We start from the raw sequence: 18,412 nt of genomic DNA on the forward strand, positions 1-18,412 counted from the left end.
TGTTCCCGACCCGGCCCTGAGCCCTGTCCCCGACCCATTCCAGCGCCCTGTCCCAGACCCAGCCCTGAGCCCTGTCCCCAAACCTTTCCAGCGTCCTGTCCCCGACCTGTTCAAGCACCCTGTCCCCGACCCGTTTCAGTGTCCTGTCCCCGACATATTCTAGTGTCCCCGACCCATTCCAGAGCTCTGTCCCCAACCCATTCCCCGACTTGTTCCAGCGTCCTGCCCCTAACCCATTCCAGCGCCCTGTCCCCGGACCTGTACAGGAGCCTTGTCCCCAACGTGTACAGGAGCCTTGTCCCCAACCCATTCCAGCGCCCTGTCCCTAACCTGTAGTGAAGCCCTGTCCCCAACCCATTCCAGCGCCCTGTCCCTGACCCAGCCCTGAGCCCTGTCCCCGAACCTGCCCCTAGCTCCTCCAGTACATGAAGAGCACCCAGCCATCGCACAAGACATACCATGGGGGACCTGAGCTGTCTGCTTCTCCTCTCTGCCCTCTTCCTATGGGACTGTGAGTAAACCCTTCCTATATTCCATGTTCTGATTGTCGCACTGTGTAGGATATCATCTTGTATATATTCCTAAGTGCGTGGACAACGCTGGTTATACAGATCCCACACACACTCACACTGATACTTTTTATGTCTTTGAAATTTTATGACAAATGCATCATTTGTTGGTTTATATGCATGATCAGTTCAATTAGTTCAGCTTCATTTACAAAAATATAGACATATTATCTCCAGAGAAGTACAGACAAGGCACCGGATGGGGGTCAGTCATGCAGGAGAATATATTACAGGGCTTCTATTTATTGTTCTGTATAGTTAAGGTCATCTCAGTGCAATACTTTCCTTACAGGATGCCAAGAAAATGAATGTTGTGCTGTTGTATGTGGGTATTAAAGGATAAACACTTTATTTGCCACAATTATGTAATTAAAAAGAGCTATAATCTGATTATAAAAAAAAAAAAAAAAATCACACTGCTCTGTTATGACTGTAGTAATGTGTATCAATGTGCTGTGATGGGTTAAAAATGTTTTTTAGAAAATCTTTTGTTCAGTAGATTTACAAGTCAATGCCATCACAGAAGGTGTACTTATATGAATTTTCTATATGATCCAGATTCTGCTGTTTATAAACTGTATGTGTACACAAGTTTGCTGCTTGTCATAATGCATTGTCAGGTATATACAATATAGATGTCCATTTTCTATCATATACACCATGAAAGGTAATTTTGTGGATTTAATACACGTCCCTTACATGAAAGGTGTGATAATTACTTGACGTTATACACATACATATGTCATATAGTCAATTTAGACTTTAGGTTTGGTATCTGACAGATGCCAAATTTTAAGATTTATAGTCAGCTATGTCTGGAGCAAAGTCTTATGTAAATCAATCTGTATAAATTAGCATATAAATACAGTATACGCAATGTCAGACTTTAGTAAACTTTCTTATATAGAGGAATCCTTAAAAAATATTCAGGTCTTGGGGATCTTTTGCTAATACTTACTATATGTACAGCTCTCAAGACATTTGTGTGCACAGAAATTTGTAGTTCTAAGAATAAGGAATCAGGTGTACGTGGCGTATTTGATTCCCAGAGCTGTTGGACAATGGACATGACAAAAACATTTTTTAGTAGCAATAATTAAACAAGTAATAATGATGGTCAGAAAAGCTGATAGTGAAAGCTGCAGTGCTCCCTGACATTGGTGGTCAGTGAAGAAGTATCCCCCCCCCCCCCAATGGCTGTCAGTGGGAGGAATATTTATGTGGAAAGTGGAAATAATGCTCCTTATATTGGTGGCTATTGGAAATAATGTTCCTTACATTGGTGGTCAGCAGAAAGAATGTACCTTGCATTGGTGGTCAGTGAAAAGAATGTTCCTTACATTGGTGGATTGGTCAACTGAAAAAATGCTCCTTACATTGGTGGTCAACTGAAAGAAAGCTCCTTACATTGATGGTCAACCGAAAGAATGCTCCTTGCATTGACGATCAACTGAAAGAATGCTCTTCACATTGGTGGTCAGTGGAAAGAATGTTCCTTACATTGATGGTTAGTGGAAAGAATGTTCCCTACATTTGTGGTCAGTTGAAAGAATGTTCCTTACATTAGTGGTTAGTGGGAGGAATGTTCCTTACATTGGTAGTCAACGGAAAGAATGCTCCTTACATTGGTAGTCAACGGAAAGAATGCTCCTTACATTGGTGGTCAGTGGAAAGAATGTTTCTTACATTAGTGATCAGTGGAAAGAATGTTTCTTACATTGGTAGTTAGTGGAAAGAATGTTCTCTACATTTGTGGTCAGTTGAAAGAATGTTCCTTACATTAGTGGTCAGTGGGTGAAATGTTCCTTACATTGGTAGTCAACGGAATGAATGCTCTTTACACTGGTGGTCAGTGGAAAGAATGTTTCTTACATTAGTTGTCAGTGGAAAGAATGTTCATTGCATTAACCACTTAAGCCCCGGAGGATTTGGCTGCTCAAAGACCAGAGCCTATTTTGCGATTCGGCACTGCGTGATTTTAACGGACAATCGCGCGGTCGTGCGACGCTGTACCCAAATAAAATTGACTTCCTTTTTACCCCACAAACAGAGCTTTCTTTTGGTGGTATTTGATCACCTGTGCGATTTTTACCTTTTGCGCTATAAACAAAAAAAGAGCGAAACTTTTGAAAAAATAACAATATTTTTCACATTTTTTTTTATATTAAATTCCCCCCCAAAAAAATGTAAAAATCAAATTTTTTTTAACATTTTAGGCTAATTTGTGTTCTGCTACATATTGTTGGTAAAAAAAAATCACAATAAGCGTATTTTGATTGGTTTGCGCAAAAGCTATTGCGTTTACTAACTAGGGGAAAGATTTATGTCATTTTTATTGGGTTTTTTTAACGAGAAATGGCGGCGATCTGCGATTTTTTTGTGGGACTGCAACATTGCGGGGGACAGATCGGACCCTTGACTGACATTTTTGACACTTTTGGGGTACCAGTGACATTACTACAGTAATCAGTGCTATAAATATGCACTGTTACTGTAAAAATGACACTGGCAGGGAAGGGGGTTAACTTTATTAGAGATGCGGGAGTTAAGTGTGTTCCTAGGGGCATGCTTCTAACTGTAAAGGGGTGTGGCTTTTCATGTAACCACAGAGACATACGATTCTACATAGCAGGATCGTATGATCTCTGCTGTTACTCCAGGGAGAATGACAGGCGGCTTTGTTTACATCAGTCGCCTGCCTTTTTTCCCTCTCCACCGGGAGATCAGGAGTGACCGGCAGACATCGGACCCACCGGTCACGCGCGCGGGGATGCAAGGGAACGAGCGTGGGTAGGAGTGCGCCTCCGGCGGCGCGCGCTCGCCCCTTACAGGCTCCTGGGCTAGCGACGTAGTACTACGTCACTTTGCCCAGGAGGCGCTGACCGCCGCATTAAATGTACTTGCGGCGGTCGGCAAGTGGTTAATGGTCAGTGAGAGTAATGTCCCTTACATGGGTAGTCAGTGGAAAGAATGTTCCTTACAATAGTGGTTAGTGGAAAGGATATTCCTTACATTTATAGTCAGTGGCAGTAATGTCCCTTACCTGGGTAGTCAGTGGCAATAATGTCCCTTACCTGGGTAGTCAGTGCCAGTAATGTCCCTTACCTGGGTAGTCAGTGCCAGTAATGTCCCTTACCTGGGTAGTCAGTGGAAAGAATGTTTCTTACATTAGTGGTCAGTGGAAAGAATGTTCATTGCATTAATGGTCAGTGAGAGTAATGTCCCTTACATGGTTAGTCAGTGGAAAGAATGTTCCTTACAGTAGTGGTCAGTGGAAAGGATATTCCTTACATTTGTAGTCAGTGAGAGTAATGTCCCTTACCTGGGTAGTCAGTGGAAAGAATGTTTCTGACATTGATGGTACAATTAAAGGAGAAGTATGGCTCGTTTGGCTGTACTTCTCCTGTGGATCACAGGAGTGCAGTTCATTCTGCACTCTTGTGACCCCTTTTTAGCAGACAGCAGGCTAAAGTCCACTGTCGGCTGACGTCACAGAGCCGGTTCAGGCTCACGCAGCAGCACTCTGCTCGGAGAGCTGGGAGAATTAAAGGCGCCAGGGGACAGATGCAGCATCGCAATGATGCTGCATCCAGCTAGGTAAGTATGATTCTGGAAAAAAAGTTAACCCCATACTTCTCTTTTAAAGAATAAAGTACCTTTAATTTAAATATGATGTTATATGTTTATTGTTATAGGACTAACAAGCCTACCCATTATATATCTTTACTGTTTTTCAGTATTGTGTTGGTAAATATGAGAAGGTTAATATTGTGGTGTTTACCAACATAAGAGAGGACTCTTGCTTTAGAGCCCATTCACACTGCCGCGACTTGTCAGGCGACTTGTCAGCCTGACAAGTCGCGGTCGGTCGCGTTCCATTGAGTAATACAGGACCCGTTCTAATAGGAGCGACACAAGTCGCTCCGACTTAGAAAAAGGGTCCTGTACTACTTTGGGGCGCCCTCGGAGCGACTTGCATAGACTTCCATTATGTCAAGTCCCTGCAAGTCGTGCCGAAGTCGCGGTGCACAGCAGTGCACGCGACTTCACAGGTCGCCCCCCCGAAGTCGTGTCGCCTCAGTGTGAACAGGCTCTTACAGTCTACAAGACTAAACATAATAATAAAGTATAAGGTCCATTGATTAGGTCCATTGATTGCTCGGTCGCGGTCCATTGATTAGCACAGGACCCGTTCTAATAGGAGCGACACAAGTCGCTCCGACTTAGAAAAAGGGTCCTGTACTACTTTGGGGCGACCTGGAGGCGACTTGCATAGACTTCCATTATGTGAAGTCTCTGCAATTCGCGCTGAAGTCACGGTGCACAGCGGTGCACACGACTTCACAGGTCGCCACCCCAAAGAATGTTCTCTACATTTGTGGTCAGTTGAAAGAATGTTCCTTACATTAGTGGTCAGTGGGTGAAATGTTCCTTACATTGGTAGTCAACGGAATGAATGCTCTTTACACTGGTGGTCAGTGGAAAGAATGTTTCTTACATTAGTTGTCAGTGGAAAGAATGTTCATTGCATTAACCACTTAAGCCCCGGAGGATTTGGCTGCTCAAAGACCAGAGCCTATTTTGCGATTCGGCACTGCGTGATTTTAACGGACAATCGCGCGGTCGTGCGACGCTGTACCCAAATAAAATTGACTTCCTTTTTACCCCACAAACAGAGCTTTCTTTTGGTGGTATTTGATCACCTGTGCGATTTTTACCTTTTGCGCTATAAACAAAAAAAGAGCGAAACTTTTGAAAAAATAACAATATTTTTCACATTTTTTTTATATTAAATTCCCCCCCAAAAAAATGTAAAAATCTAATTTTTTTTAACATTTTAGGCTAATTTGTGTTCTGCTACATATTGTTGGTAAAAAAAAATCACAATAAGCGTATTTTGATTGGTTTGCGCAAAAGCTATTGCGTTTACTAACTAGGGGAAAGATTTATGTCATTTTTATTGGGTTTTTTTAACGAGAAATGGCGGCGATCTGCGATTTTTTTGTGGGACTGCAACATTGCGGGGGACAGATCGGACCCTTGACTGACATTTTTGACACTTTTGGGGTACCAGTGACATTACTACAGTAATCAGTGCTATAAATATGCACTGTTACTGTAAAAATGACACTGGCAGGGAAGGGGGTTAACTTTATTAGAGATGCGGGAGTTAAGTGTGTTCCTAGGGGCATGCTTCTAACTGTAAAGGGGTGTGGCTTTTCATGTAACCACAGAGACATACGATTCTACATAGCAGGATCGTATGATCTCTGCTGTTACTCCAGGGAGAATGACAGGCGGCTTTGTTTACATCAGTCGCCTGCCTTTTTTCCCTCTCCACCGGGAGATCAGGAGTGACCGGCAGACATCGGACCCACCGGTCACACGCGCGGGGATGCAAGGGAACGAGCGTGGGTAGGAGTGCGCCTCCGGCGGCGCGCGCTCGCCCCTTACAGGCTCCTGGGCTAGCGACGTAGTACTACGTCACTTTGCCCAGGAGGCGCTGACCGCCGCATTAAATGTACTTGCGGCGGTCGGCAAGTGGTTAATGGTCAGTGAGAGTAATGTCCCTTACATGGGTAGTCAGTGGAAAGAATGTTCCTTACAATAGTGGTTAGTGGAAAGGATATTCCTTACATTTATAGTCAGTGGCAGTAATGTCCCTTACCTGGGTAGTCAGTGGCAATAATGTCCCTTACCTGGGTAGTCAGTGCCAGTAATGTCCCTTACCTGGGTAGTCAGTGCCAGTAATGTCCCTTACCTGGGTAGTCAGTGGAAAGAATGTTTCTTACATTAGTGGTCAGTGGAAAGAATGTTCATTGCATTAATGGTCAGTGAGAGTAATGTCCCTTACATGGTTAGTCAGTGGAAAGAATGTTCCTTACAGTAGTGGTCAGTGGAAAGGATATTCCTTACATTTGTAGTCAGTGAGAGTAATGTCCCTTACCTGGGTAGTCAGTGGAAAGAATGTTTCTGACATTGATGGTACAATTAAAGGAGAAGTATGGCTCGTTTGGCTGTACTTCTCCTGTGGATCACAGGAGTGCAGTTCATTCTGCACTCTTGTGACCCCTTTTTAGCAGACAGCAGGCTAAAGTCCACTGTCGGCTGACGTCACAGAGCCGGTTCAGGCTCACGCAGCAGCACTCTGCTCGGAGAGCTGGGAGAATTAAAGGCGCCAGGGGACAGATGCAGCATCGCAATGATGCTGCATCCAGCTAGGTAAGTATGATTCTGGAAAAAAAGTTAACCCCATACTTCTCTTTTAAAGAATAAAGTACCTTTAATTTAAATATGATGTTATATGTTTATTGTTATAGGACTAACAAGCCTACCCATTATATATCTTTACTGTTTTTCAGTATTGTGTTGGTAAATATGAGAAGGTTAATATTGTGGTGTTTACCAACATAAGAGAGGACTCTTGCTTTAGAGCCCATTCACACTGCCGCGACTTGTCAGGCGACTTGTCAGCCTGACAAGTCGCGGTCGGTCGCGTTCCATTGAGTAATACAGGACCCGTTCTAATAGGAGCGACACAAGTCGCTCCGACTTAGAAAAAGGGTCCTGTACTACTTTGGGGCGCCCTCGGAGCGACTTGCATAGACTTCCATTATGTCAAGTCCCTGCAAGTCGTGCCGAAGTCGCGGTGCACAGCAGTGCACGCGACTTCACAGGTCGCCCCCCCGAAGTCGTGTCGCCTCAGTGTGAACAGGCTCTTACAGTCTACAAGACTAAACATAATAATAAAGTATAAGGTCCATTGATTAGGTCCATTGATTGCTCGGTCGCGGTCCATTGATTAGCACAGGACCCGTTCTAATAGGAGCGACACAAGTCGCTCCGACTTAGAAAAAGGGTCCTGTACTACTTTGGGGCGACCTGGAGGCGACTTGCATAGACTTCCATTATGTGAAGTCTCTGCAAGTCGCGCTGAAGTCGCGGTGCACAGCGGTGCACACGACTTCACAGGTCGCCCCCCCAAAGTCGTGTCGTGCTAGTCTGAATGGGCTCTTAACACACGTTTACCAACATGTAACAAAACACTTATCTGGGGTGAATTGCTTTCACTGGTCCATTCAGGGCTGACTAATTATGTTGCTAGATCAATCATGAAGAAAAGTTGGCACTAAAGCCCGCACCATCCTTCTGGCCGGCCCGCACAATCGCTGCGATCCGCCCCCCCCCCCCTGTGCCGCTGTGTCAGAAGGAGCCGATGGCTCCGTTCTGACACTGTGAATCTCCGAAAAGGGTGGACCCGAGGTGCAGAGCAGTGCGCCTCGAGCCCGCCCATTTGTGTGACAATAGCGAATGAAAATTCGCTACTGTCTCACGGATCCGCCTCCTCCTCGGCCAATGTCATTGGCCAAGGAGGAGGCGGGAGGCGGGACGCGGTAGGACTCGAAGAGACGAAGAGAGGAAGCTGCCCGCCGCTACAACAGGTAAGTCAAGTGCACTGGGGCTTGGCACGCTGTTCACTCTGCATTGTGGTCAATCCCTCCGCATTGAAAGGGGGCACACTGTGGGCACTCCGCATTGAAAGGGGGCATGCTCTGGGCACTCCGCATTGAAAGGCGGCACGCTCTGGGCACTCCGCATTGAAAGGGGGCCCACTCTGGGCACTCCGCATTGAAAGGGGGCACACTGTGGGCACTCCGCATTGAAAGGGGGCACGCTGTGGGCACTCTGCATTGAAAGGGGGCACGCTGTGGGCACTCCGCATTGAAAGGGGGCACGCTGTGGGCACTCCGCATTGAAAGGGGGCACGCTCTGGGCACTCTGCATTGAAAGGGGGCACGCTCTGGGCACTCCGCATTGAAAAGGGGTACGCTGTGGGCACTCCGCATTGAAAGGGGGCACGCTGTGGGCACTCCGCATTGAAAGGGGGCACGCTCTGGGCACTCCGCATTGAAAGGGGGCACGCTCTGGGCACTCCGCATTGAAAGGGGGCACGCTCCGGGCACTCCGCATTGAAAGGGGGCACGCTCTGGGCACTCCGCATTGAGGGGGGCACGCTCTGGGCACTCCGCATTGAAAGGGGGCACGCTCTGGGCACTCTGCATTGAAAGGGGGCACGCTCTGGGCACTCCGCATTGAAAGGGGGCACTCCGCATTGAAAGGGGGCACGCTGTGGGCACTCCGCATCGAAAGGGGGCACGCTGTGGGAACTCCGCATTGAAAGGGGGCACGCTCTGGGCACTCCGCATTGAAAGGGGGCACGTTGTGGTCACTCCGCATTGAAAGGGGGCACGCTGTGGTCACTCCGCATTGAAAGGGGGCACGCTGTGGTCACTCCGCATTGAAAGGGGGGCACGCTGTGGTCACTCCGCATTGAAAGGGGGCACGCTGTGGTCACTCCGCATTGAAAGGGGGCACGCTGTGGGCACTCCGCATTGAAAGGGGGCACGCTCTGGGCACTCCGCATTGAAAGGGGGCACGCTCTGGGCACTCCGCATTGAAAGGGGGCACGCTGTGGGCACTCCGCATTGAAAAGGGGTACGCTGTGGGCACTCCGCATTGAAAGGGGGCACGCTGTGGGCACTCCGCATTGAAAGGGGGCACGCTCTGGGCACTCCGCATTGAAAGGGGGCACGCTCTGGGCACTCCGCATTGAAAAGGGGCACGCTCTGGGCACTCCGCATTGAAAGGGGGCACGCTCTGGGCACTCCGCATTGAGGGGGGCACGCTCTGGGCACTCCGCATTGAAAGGGGGCACGCTCTGGGCACTCTGCATTGAAAGGGGGCACGCTCTGGGCACTCCGCATTGAAAGGGGGCACTCCGCATTGAAAGGGGGCACGCTGTGGGCACTCCGCATCGAAAGGGGGCACGCTGTGGGCACTCCGCATTGAAAGGGGGCACGCTCTGGGCACTCCGCATTAAAAGGGGGCACGTTGTGGTCACTCCGCATTGAAAGGGGGCACGCTGTGGTCACTCCGCATTGAAAGGGGGCACGCTGTGGTCACTCCGCATTGAAAGGGGGGCACGCTGTGGTCACTCCGCATTGAAAGGGGGCACGCTGTGGTCACTCCGCATTGAAAGGGGGCACTCTGTGGGCACTCCGCATTGAAAGGGGGCACGCTGTGGGCACTCCGCATTGAAAGGGGGCACGCTCTGGGCACTCCGCATTGAAAGGGGGCACGCTCTGGGCACTCCGCATTGAAAGGGGGCACGCTGTGGGCACTCCGCATTGAAAGGGGGCACGCTGTGGTCACTCCACATTGAAAGGGGGCACGCTGGGGTCACTCCGCATTGAAAGGGGGCACGCTGTGGTCACTCCACCATTGAAAGGGGGGCCCGCTGTGGTCACTCCGCATTGAAAGGGGGCACGCTGCGGGCACTCCGCATTGAAAGGGGGCACGCTCTGGGCACTCCGCATTGAAAGGGGGCACGCTGGGGTCACTCCGCATTGAAAGGGGGCACGCTGTGGTCACTCCGCATTGAAAGGGGGGCACGCTGTGGTCAGTCTGCATTGAAAGGGGGCATGCTGTGGTCTCTCTGCATTGAAAGGGGGGCACGCTGTGGTCAGTCTGCATTGAAAGGGGGCACACTATACCTTGATTACTGAAGGCCCCTTTCACACTTTTGTGACCTCAAAGTCACGCAATTTTTTACAGCGTTTTTTGCCGCAAAGCAATGCCTATTACATTTATGCATACATTTTGTACGGCCCCCGAATGATGTTACAAAAATCCAAATGGCCCTTGGCAGAAAAAAGGTTCCCCACCCCTGCACTAAAGGAACAGGAGGCTTTGTGTACAAAGTGATAGTCTAAAGAAAATTATAGTTTTTCATTTTTTTTTTTTAAATAGTACTGAAAATGTATAAAGTTCTTAGATTGTAAGCATCCTGAGGAAGTTTTCAAACCAAGGTGCCATGCTCACATTTTATTTATTTATGATAATTATTATATTATATAGTGCCAACAATTTACACAGTGCTTTACATATATTGTACATTGATATCAACCCCTTTCTTCAAGGAGCTTACAATCTAAGGTCTCTACACCACATGCATACATACACATACTAGGGCCAATTTACCCTCCAGAATGTCATTGGAGAGTGGGAGGAAGCATGGAAAACCTTAAGTATAACCGGGGACAAAACCTTTTTTTAAGTTTTGGATAGGAGGGAATGGGATTATAATGCCTGTGAGGTTTTCCTTGCTGTCTGTGATTCACCCTCTCTATTTGTCCTGTTTATCATTATCACTGAGAGTGAAAGTAAAAGAAAATCCTCAAGTTTTGGGTTGCCTCTAGAACAAAGGGGACACTAGTTTTGGTGATGCAGAGATTCCTTCTTTTTGCAGGGGATCACTCCTACTTCCTGTTATGGCCATGGGACAGGAAGTGAACGGAAACCTCCTCAAAGAGAAACAGATGGCAAAAAAAAAAAACCTGACAGTTATAACCCTTCTATACTCTAACCAAAATGAAAACAACAACAACTCCCATATGGAAGAAAAATATATTTCCAATATATTTAGGGAAATTTTTTTTAGAAATATATTGAATATGGCCAAAATTGTAGCATTTCAAATATATTTCCAATATATTTGGGGAAAATAAAAAAAATGTTTTTTTAAAATATATTTTAAATATATTTTTCTTCCATGTGGGCTTTGCCTTTAATTCTATTTTAATGCAGGTAGTGTTCTAGTTGAGATGTGAACTGATGACTCGAATGTGGCAAGGTAGAAGGGCTAACTACTAAACCACATATTAGCCATGTATATCAGTCCATGTCTTCAAGGAACTTACAATAAAAAGTTCTCACCTCATGCGTGAGGAAATAAAAAAATGTATTGGGTTTTCAATGTGAACAAATCTACATTTTACTAAGATTCATATAGCAAAAGTGAATTCCATTTATTCCTTTAGTAAATGAACCCCAGTATCTTGCTTCCATGTTCTCACGTGCCTAGGAAAGGGGGAAAATGACGGACTGCTAGAAAATAAATAAATAAAATGTTCTGCAGTCAGCCATTTATACTCATATTGGGGTCCCCTGCCCCTATGGTCTATCTACTGCCAACATCCCACAACTGGCCCTGCCTGTACAGCACACTTTCTTACTCAGTATCACAGCTCCACTCCAATATTCCTGGTTCCTCATTATGCAAACACTTTTATAGGACATGATCTCAGCGATAGGAAAGAGGTGGATAAGTGTAGATCATCATTGGGATGAAGTGGCATCATTTCCTTGGAAGGTTGAACTCAGGGCCATTTTAATAGCATCATGGGCCCCTGGGCAAAGTAATGCAAATTGGCCCCTACCATCCTGCCCCAATTTTTGCACCTACTCCTAAGGCATTAGGTATAAATAGTTAATATAATTAAATATACATATATTAGTACTTTCAATAGAATACATTTTTAACAATAAGAAAACATGCCATAAATCAAAATCTAATCAACACAAAGGGCACAATACAGAGGGAGATGTAGGTGGGTACAGTGCTGGGGGGGGGGGGGGGCAGTCCGGTGAGGGGCAGGAGAGAACCATTTAGAGGGTCAGGAAGGCACAGTACATGGGGGCAGGAGGGCACAGTACAGGGAATTATAAGGGCACAGTATGGGAGGGCAGGAGGGCATAGTATGGGGGAGGAGACCACAATATGAGGGAGGAGGGGGCAGGAAGCACAGTACAAGGGGCAGGAGAGCACAGTAGGAGGAGGTAGGATGATGCAGTATGGGAGGGGGGCAGGAGGGCACAATATAGGGGGCTGTAATGTATAATACAGTTACAATCGCCTCAAGCAGAGCAGCACAGGGAAGCTGCTGTCACAGATGTCAAGCATGATTTAATGCATGAATGTTATAGAGCCCCCATTCACATGGGGCCCCGGGGCAGTGCCCAGGGGTGCTCATGTATTAAGACAACCCTGGTTGGACATAATACTGTATATCCAATAATCTGCACGATGTATGGAAATTAAGGTGCTAATCTGCAGCATCAGAGCCCTAGCTCTTAAATACTTTGACTTTTAGATGTATTTATAGCTAGTATAATGAGCCTCACCGGACAGTGTCAGAGGATACTAGGGAAACACAGGGGAAAAACCACAAAAGCCATAAATATAGAGAGCAGCCAATGTACAGCACTCAATAGGATAAAAAGTCATGGAGAGTAAATCAATGTGTGAGATCAACAAATTATGGACGTCATTTATCATCTGATGGTGACGACTGTTTTATGTTGTGCCATGAGATTCAGCGTTCATTTCCTGTTCACGCTAGTGCAGATACTCCTGCATCTGCCATCAGGCTGCAATGCACAGCAATGGAAATCACACATCAGTTTTTTAAGAGTGCACTCCACTGCAGCACTAAGATGGGACTTTAGCACATTGCAACACATGCATCAAAACACAACAGTGTACATAGGCCCTCAGAATTGCGCCCCTACCCCCAAGATGTATTAGCATTGTGTCTCCCCTCAAATAAATTGAGCCATAACCTTCATGCCCACCCCCTAAAAATTCCCCCTCCTCCCTGTACAATCCCCCTCTTCCAACACAAATCCCCCCCGACAAATTTCTTCTCCTATCACAAATACCCCCCCAATCTTCCCTACTAGCACAAATCCCCTCACCCACAAAAAAATATTTCCCCTCTACCATATTACTTTTATAGCAAAAAAACACCAAATCCCCCCTCCTAGCACAAATCCTCTTCCCCCCCATCCCCCCTCCCAATACTACCCCCCCTCAAAATCCCCACTTCTTACCCCTTGCCACCCCCCTCCAAATTTCCCTTCTCAACACAAATCCCCTCCCCTCAATCTCCTTTTTGTTCCCCCCCCCCGCATTTCACATGATACCACAGTGCCCAGGGCAGCTGCCTCTCCTACCCACCTCTTGTCCCAGCCCTGGGTGGATGCAAACCACATACATTCCTTTTTCAAGACAAAATAATTAGGACTGATATATGGTTTAACATTAGGCAATTTATCAAAGTAGTTCACACAACAAATAAAATATAAGCAGAAATGAGCCGAGGTGAGTACAATTGAAATGTGAACCTGCAGTAAGCAACATCTGTGCTCCATACTTGCCCCATACCTGAAAGTACTGGGTATTTGTAGGGAGCCTGGCTCACAATCCTGGCAACAGGGAAGTGACATAAGGTTTAGGAAGGCACTTAATGATGCCTGCTGCTGGGCACTGTAATGCTTTGTTTGTTTTCTACATGACTACTTCAAAATAAATATGTCACCAAGAGTAGAGTGTGTAAAATCAGTATTAACTTTTTGTACTAAACTCATTTCAGGCACAGCCATTTTGAGCAACTATCTATTATTAATTATAAGTACCGTATATACTCGAGTATAAGCCGAGTTTTTCAGCATGTTTTTTCATGCTGAAAATGCACCCCTCGGCTTATACTCGAGTCACTGACTAGAGTGTCTTTTTAAAAATGGCGCCGCTCGGCGCCGACGTGTCACTGCGCATGTGCCGCATGCCCGGCAATAGCCGAACGTGTTCGGCTTTTCCCGAGCATCGGCGGCGCATTTGCGGTGACGTATGGCGGCGCCGGGTGGCGCGATTTTTAAATCGAAGACGGCGCCTCACCGACAGGTAAGTGAGACGCCTCCGCAGCCCCTGCATTTCCTCATGCAGTGCTGCGGGCATGGTACAGGACATTCTCCTGTACCATGCCCGCAGCACTGCATCTCCTGTGCCATGACTGTACATACTGTGCCATGCCTGTAATTACTGTGCCATGCCCATACCTACTGTGCCATGCCTATACCTACTGTGCCATGCCTGTACATACTGTGCCATGCCTGTACTTACTGTGCCATGCCTATGCCATCACCTGTGTTATGCCTGTACTTACTGTGCCATGCCTATACCATCACCTGTGCTATGCCTATACCATCACCTGTGCCATGCCTATACAATGCCTGTACCATGACCTGTGCCATTCCTGTACCATGACCTGTGACATGCCTGTTCCATGACCTGTGACATGCCTGTACCATGACCTGTGCCATGCCTATACCATCACCTGTGCCATGCCTGTACCATCACCAGTGCCCTGACCTGTGCCATGCCCTTACCATGACCTGTGCAATGCCTGTACTATGACCTGCGCCATCTCCTGCACCATGCCCACAGCCCCTGTTTTGTGTCTCATGGTGGTCCAGTTGGGTTCAGTAGCTGCTGCATTTCCCACCCTAGGCTTATACTTGAGTCAATAAGTTTTCCCACTTTTTTGTGCTAAAAGTAGGGGTTTCGGCTTATATTCGGGTCGGCTTATACTCGAGTATATACGGTAATCATTTATATTAGGATTTCAATCGGAGTGATTCTGAAAGCTGTTGGCTCTGTAGAGTTTGGGCTCTAAAGGCAAGAATTTAAACATTGGGTAGAACTGATTTTTCCACTGCATATTACTCAACATGAATTTAAAAGGTACATGTGATTTCTACTTTGCTTAAATCTGCCATACATGATTGATCAATTTTAATCTGAATCCTTACTATAGGCGTAACTAGAACCTTCAGAGGCCCGGTGCAAGAAACCATTAAGGGCCTCCCTAAACCCCGTTCGGGGACCTTCCCTCTGTGGCAGAACACAAGGGCCCAGTTGCAAGTGCGACCTTTGGGACCCTAGTGGTTCCGCCATTAATGTCGGTAGTTTTTTATTTTAGTTATTTAATTTTTGTATTTTTTTTTACCATTTTATTTATTTATTTATTTATTTTTTTTATTTCTTATTTTTTTTTACAGTTTTGTAGGGGCCCCTTTGAGGGGATTTGGTGAGATATCAGGGGTCTAAATAGACCTCTGATGTTTCACCTTTAAGACAGAGAATGGAGATTGAGGACGAAGCCCACAATCTCCATCTCTGAATGAATGAATGGACAGGAATTGTACAGAGCTTCCCCTCCATTCACAAACTGAAGCATACAAATACAGTTTATGCTGTGCCATTCAGAGACATCCCCCCTTTCACAGGGGGGACTGGAGAGCACATGGGGGGGGGGCACCAGGACCTGGACTGGAGGGGTGGCATGTAGAGAGACCAAGGGAGCAAGAGGAGGAGAAGAAGCAGTCTTTCAGCAGCTGCCAGAAGAAAATGAAGGGAATCAGTTTCTATATAGGCCACCCCTGCCAGCCCTCTGATCCAGGTGTACAGGGGAACCGCACAGGCCCCATGGAGCATGGGACCGGATCACAATTACCCATGGGATCCCTGTAGTTAGGCCCTTAATCCTCACCCTATGCAAATTATTTGTCTGTATGTTTGTGTGTATGGAGGACCACCCCTGAAATATATTGCAGTTTCTATATGCTATTTACTATATACTGTTCAGTCCATAAAGCAGCATTTTAAATAACAATGTGATTGTAAGCAGTTGGATTAATGGTGGCCATACACGCTTTGATAAAAGATCAATTTCATTTTTGATCCATCTCTCAATTTATAGCTGACAGCCCATTCAATGGATATAACACATACAGGGAGGTAGATTTAGATCAATAATTGGAAGACACAATTTTAAGATATTGATCACATGTTTTTTTTTCATCGGGCAATCTTCTAATCAATTGAAATCATGAACAAAGCATCTCAGTGCTGCTGAACAACGCAACACGATCGATAGTTTTCTGCCTATCTAATAGAGTCTAAATAGATCAGAAGGGAAGGTATGCCAGGTCGAATGTATACCAAATTGGACATTTTGATCAGATCATACATTAATCGGATAGTAAATCCAAAGTGTGTATCTTCTCAGTAGTTGGTTGCAGTAGTCTTATATATCTGTGTGTTACTGTAAAAATTGTAATTTATACTGTAATGTTGTAAGAAATGGTGATAAAAGTTTTTGTGTTAAACTCACAAGAATGTATGCTGGATTTATTGACATACATAAACACTGTAATAAAGTTAGAAAAGCATGTGACATTCATCACAATACTGACATCTAGTGGTATGTTTGATTTGGAAATGAATCTATTAGCTACGAATAACTGGAAGTCACAAGCTGCATTATCCAAACATACAGGCTAAATTTGGCATAGTCACTCTAGACAGCCAATTTTACTAAATGGAACTCTGGAAAATTTGTATAGCAGTCTTCCTTTTTCTTTTTTTATCATGGAAAAAACCTTGAAATAACTTGTAAGTGTTTAGGAAGCCCTTGCTAAAATTGTTTAGATCTATAGGTTACAGTACAATAAATGTTGTACTTCTTTTTGTTAAAAAAAATGATAAATGTGGAGTACACATTTTGTATTTGACACCCAGAGAGAATTTCTAACAATTCTCTACCTTATATGACATATAAGCTGTTTTTTTAGTATTTATTTTGACATAGAAGAATATTAATAATATCCAGTAAATGAAACACAGAGAGTGAAAACTGTAGCGTCCCATTAAGTTAGTATGAAAAAGAAAGGCGTGGATGCCATGTTCTTACATCGGTGGTCACTGTAGATGTACTGTAACACCCTTACATCCTGGTCATTCGAAAAGTGCTATATTACATAGTTGGTTGCTGTAGAAGTGCCACCCTTACTTTGAGGTCAGTGGAAAAGTATCATCTTATATTGTTGGATAGTGCAGAAGTACCACCCTTACTTTGGGTAAGTGGAAAAGTACAATCTTACATTGGTGATCAGTGTAGCGCTGCCACCCTTATTTTAGGGTTGATGGAAAAGAGCCATCTTATACTGGTGGTGTCACAGTCTAGGATCAGGCTTGAAGCCAATTGCTGTAACATTAGAGAGGTTCACAAGTAGTCAGCAGGAAATATACCAACAGATCCTCCTAGCAGATGACGCTGGTTCACCCAAGGTGCGGGTTCTAAGTATAAACCAGTATTTACCACAGCTCCTGATGGTGGAAATGGGTTTTGCTACATGCTAGTACCAGGTTGCAATGCTCAGGATCGGCCCACCAGGAGGTGAGCAAGCCAGGGTCCAGTAATAGATATAGCAGGCGGGGATTAAGCAGAAGTGTAGCCAGTAAACAAGTGAAAGGACAGTAAGTAGTAGCTGGATGGGTTTGACAGAAGCCTAGTCGATGAACAAGGGTCGATAACGAGTGGTAGTGAAGATAAAGACAGCAGCAGGTATGCAAGGAGCTAGATATCGGTTGGATAGAGCACAGTAGTCTGTCAAAAAGAGAGTGTAGAGGCATGGCCTAAATCAGCAAGTTCAAGGGAAGAGCAAAGGGTTCAAGGTTCACTAGAAACAAGAAACAAAGCAAGGCTGTCCAAGGAATCAGGCAGGGAGCTGTCCAGCATCCCTGGGGGCACAGCAAGCTGAGTCACAGCCAGACACTGCAGAGGACAGTGTAGAAGTGCCACCCTTACTTTGGGGTTGGCGTAAAGAAACCATTTTACATTGTTGGACAGTGTGTAGAAGTGCCAACCTTACTTTGGGGTCAGTTGAAAGTACCATATTACATTGGTGGTCAGTGTGGAATTTCCACCCTTTCTTTGGGGTCAGTGTAAAAGTGCACCTCTTGCACTGGTGGCCACTGCTTACTGCTCAAGGAACCCTAAGCAACCTCATGGAACCCTGGTTGAGAAAGGCTGCTCTTGAGGCATCCACTCCATTTTTAACCCCATACATTATCAGTGCTATAAACAGGGAGGTAAGGTCTGATCATTATCCTCTATAAGCCAGTCTGCTATAGTCACCCTACCTCAGTACAAGGCCCTGCTACTGTTAAGAGATATCTATTTCTGAAGTAAACACTGCACTGGAAGAAAAGAAACTGCAGAGGGTGCACCAGCCTAGGGCATTATCCCAGGAGTACTTTATTAAATGAGGGTTAAAAACATACCCATACGGAATCCAAAAATGGCATACATGTTTCAAGG

At 45.8% G+C, this 18,412-nt stretch overlaps 1 protein-coding gene across 2 annotated transcripts in view; it reads left to right on the forward strand.

Moving 5' to 3' along the window:
- The first annotated feature begins 314 nt into the window (after positions 1-314).
- CHRNB4 (cholinergic receptor nicotinic beta 4 subunit) overlaps positions 315-18,412 on the forward strand; it is a 55,398-nt gene continuing 37,300 nt past the window's right edge. For both annotated transcript variants that reach the window (XM_082256592.1, XM_082256593.1), the window contains exon 1: positions 315-511. In XM_082256592.1, coding sequence (XP_082112718.1) covers positions 460-511 — 52 coding nt within the window. In that variant the 5' untranslated portion in view covers positions 315-459. The remainder of the gene's footprint in view (positions 512-18,412) is intronic.

This window comes from Pelophylax lessonae, assembly GCF_965119305.1.
Source record: "Pelophylax lessonae genome assembly, chromosome: 4".
NCBI classification, from domain to species: Eukaryota; Metazoa; Chordata; class Amphibia; order Anura; family Ranidae; genus Pelophylax; species Pelophylax lessonae.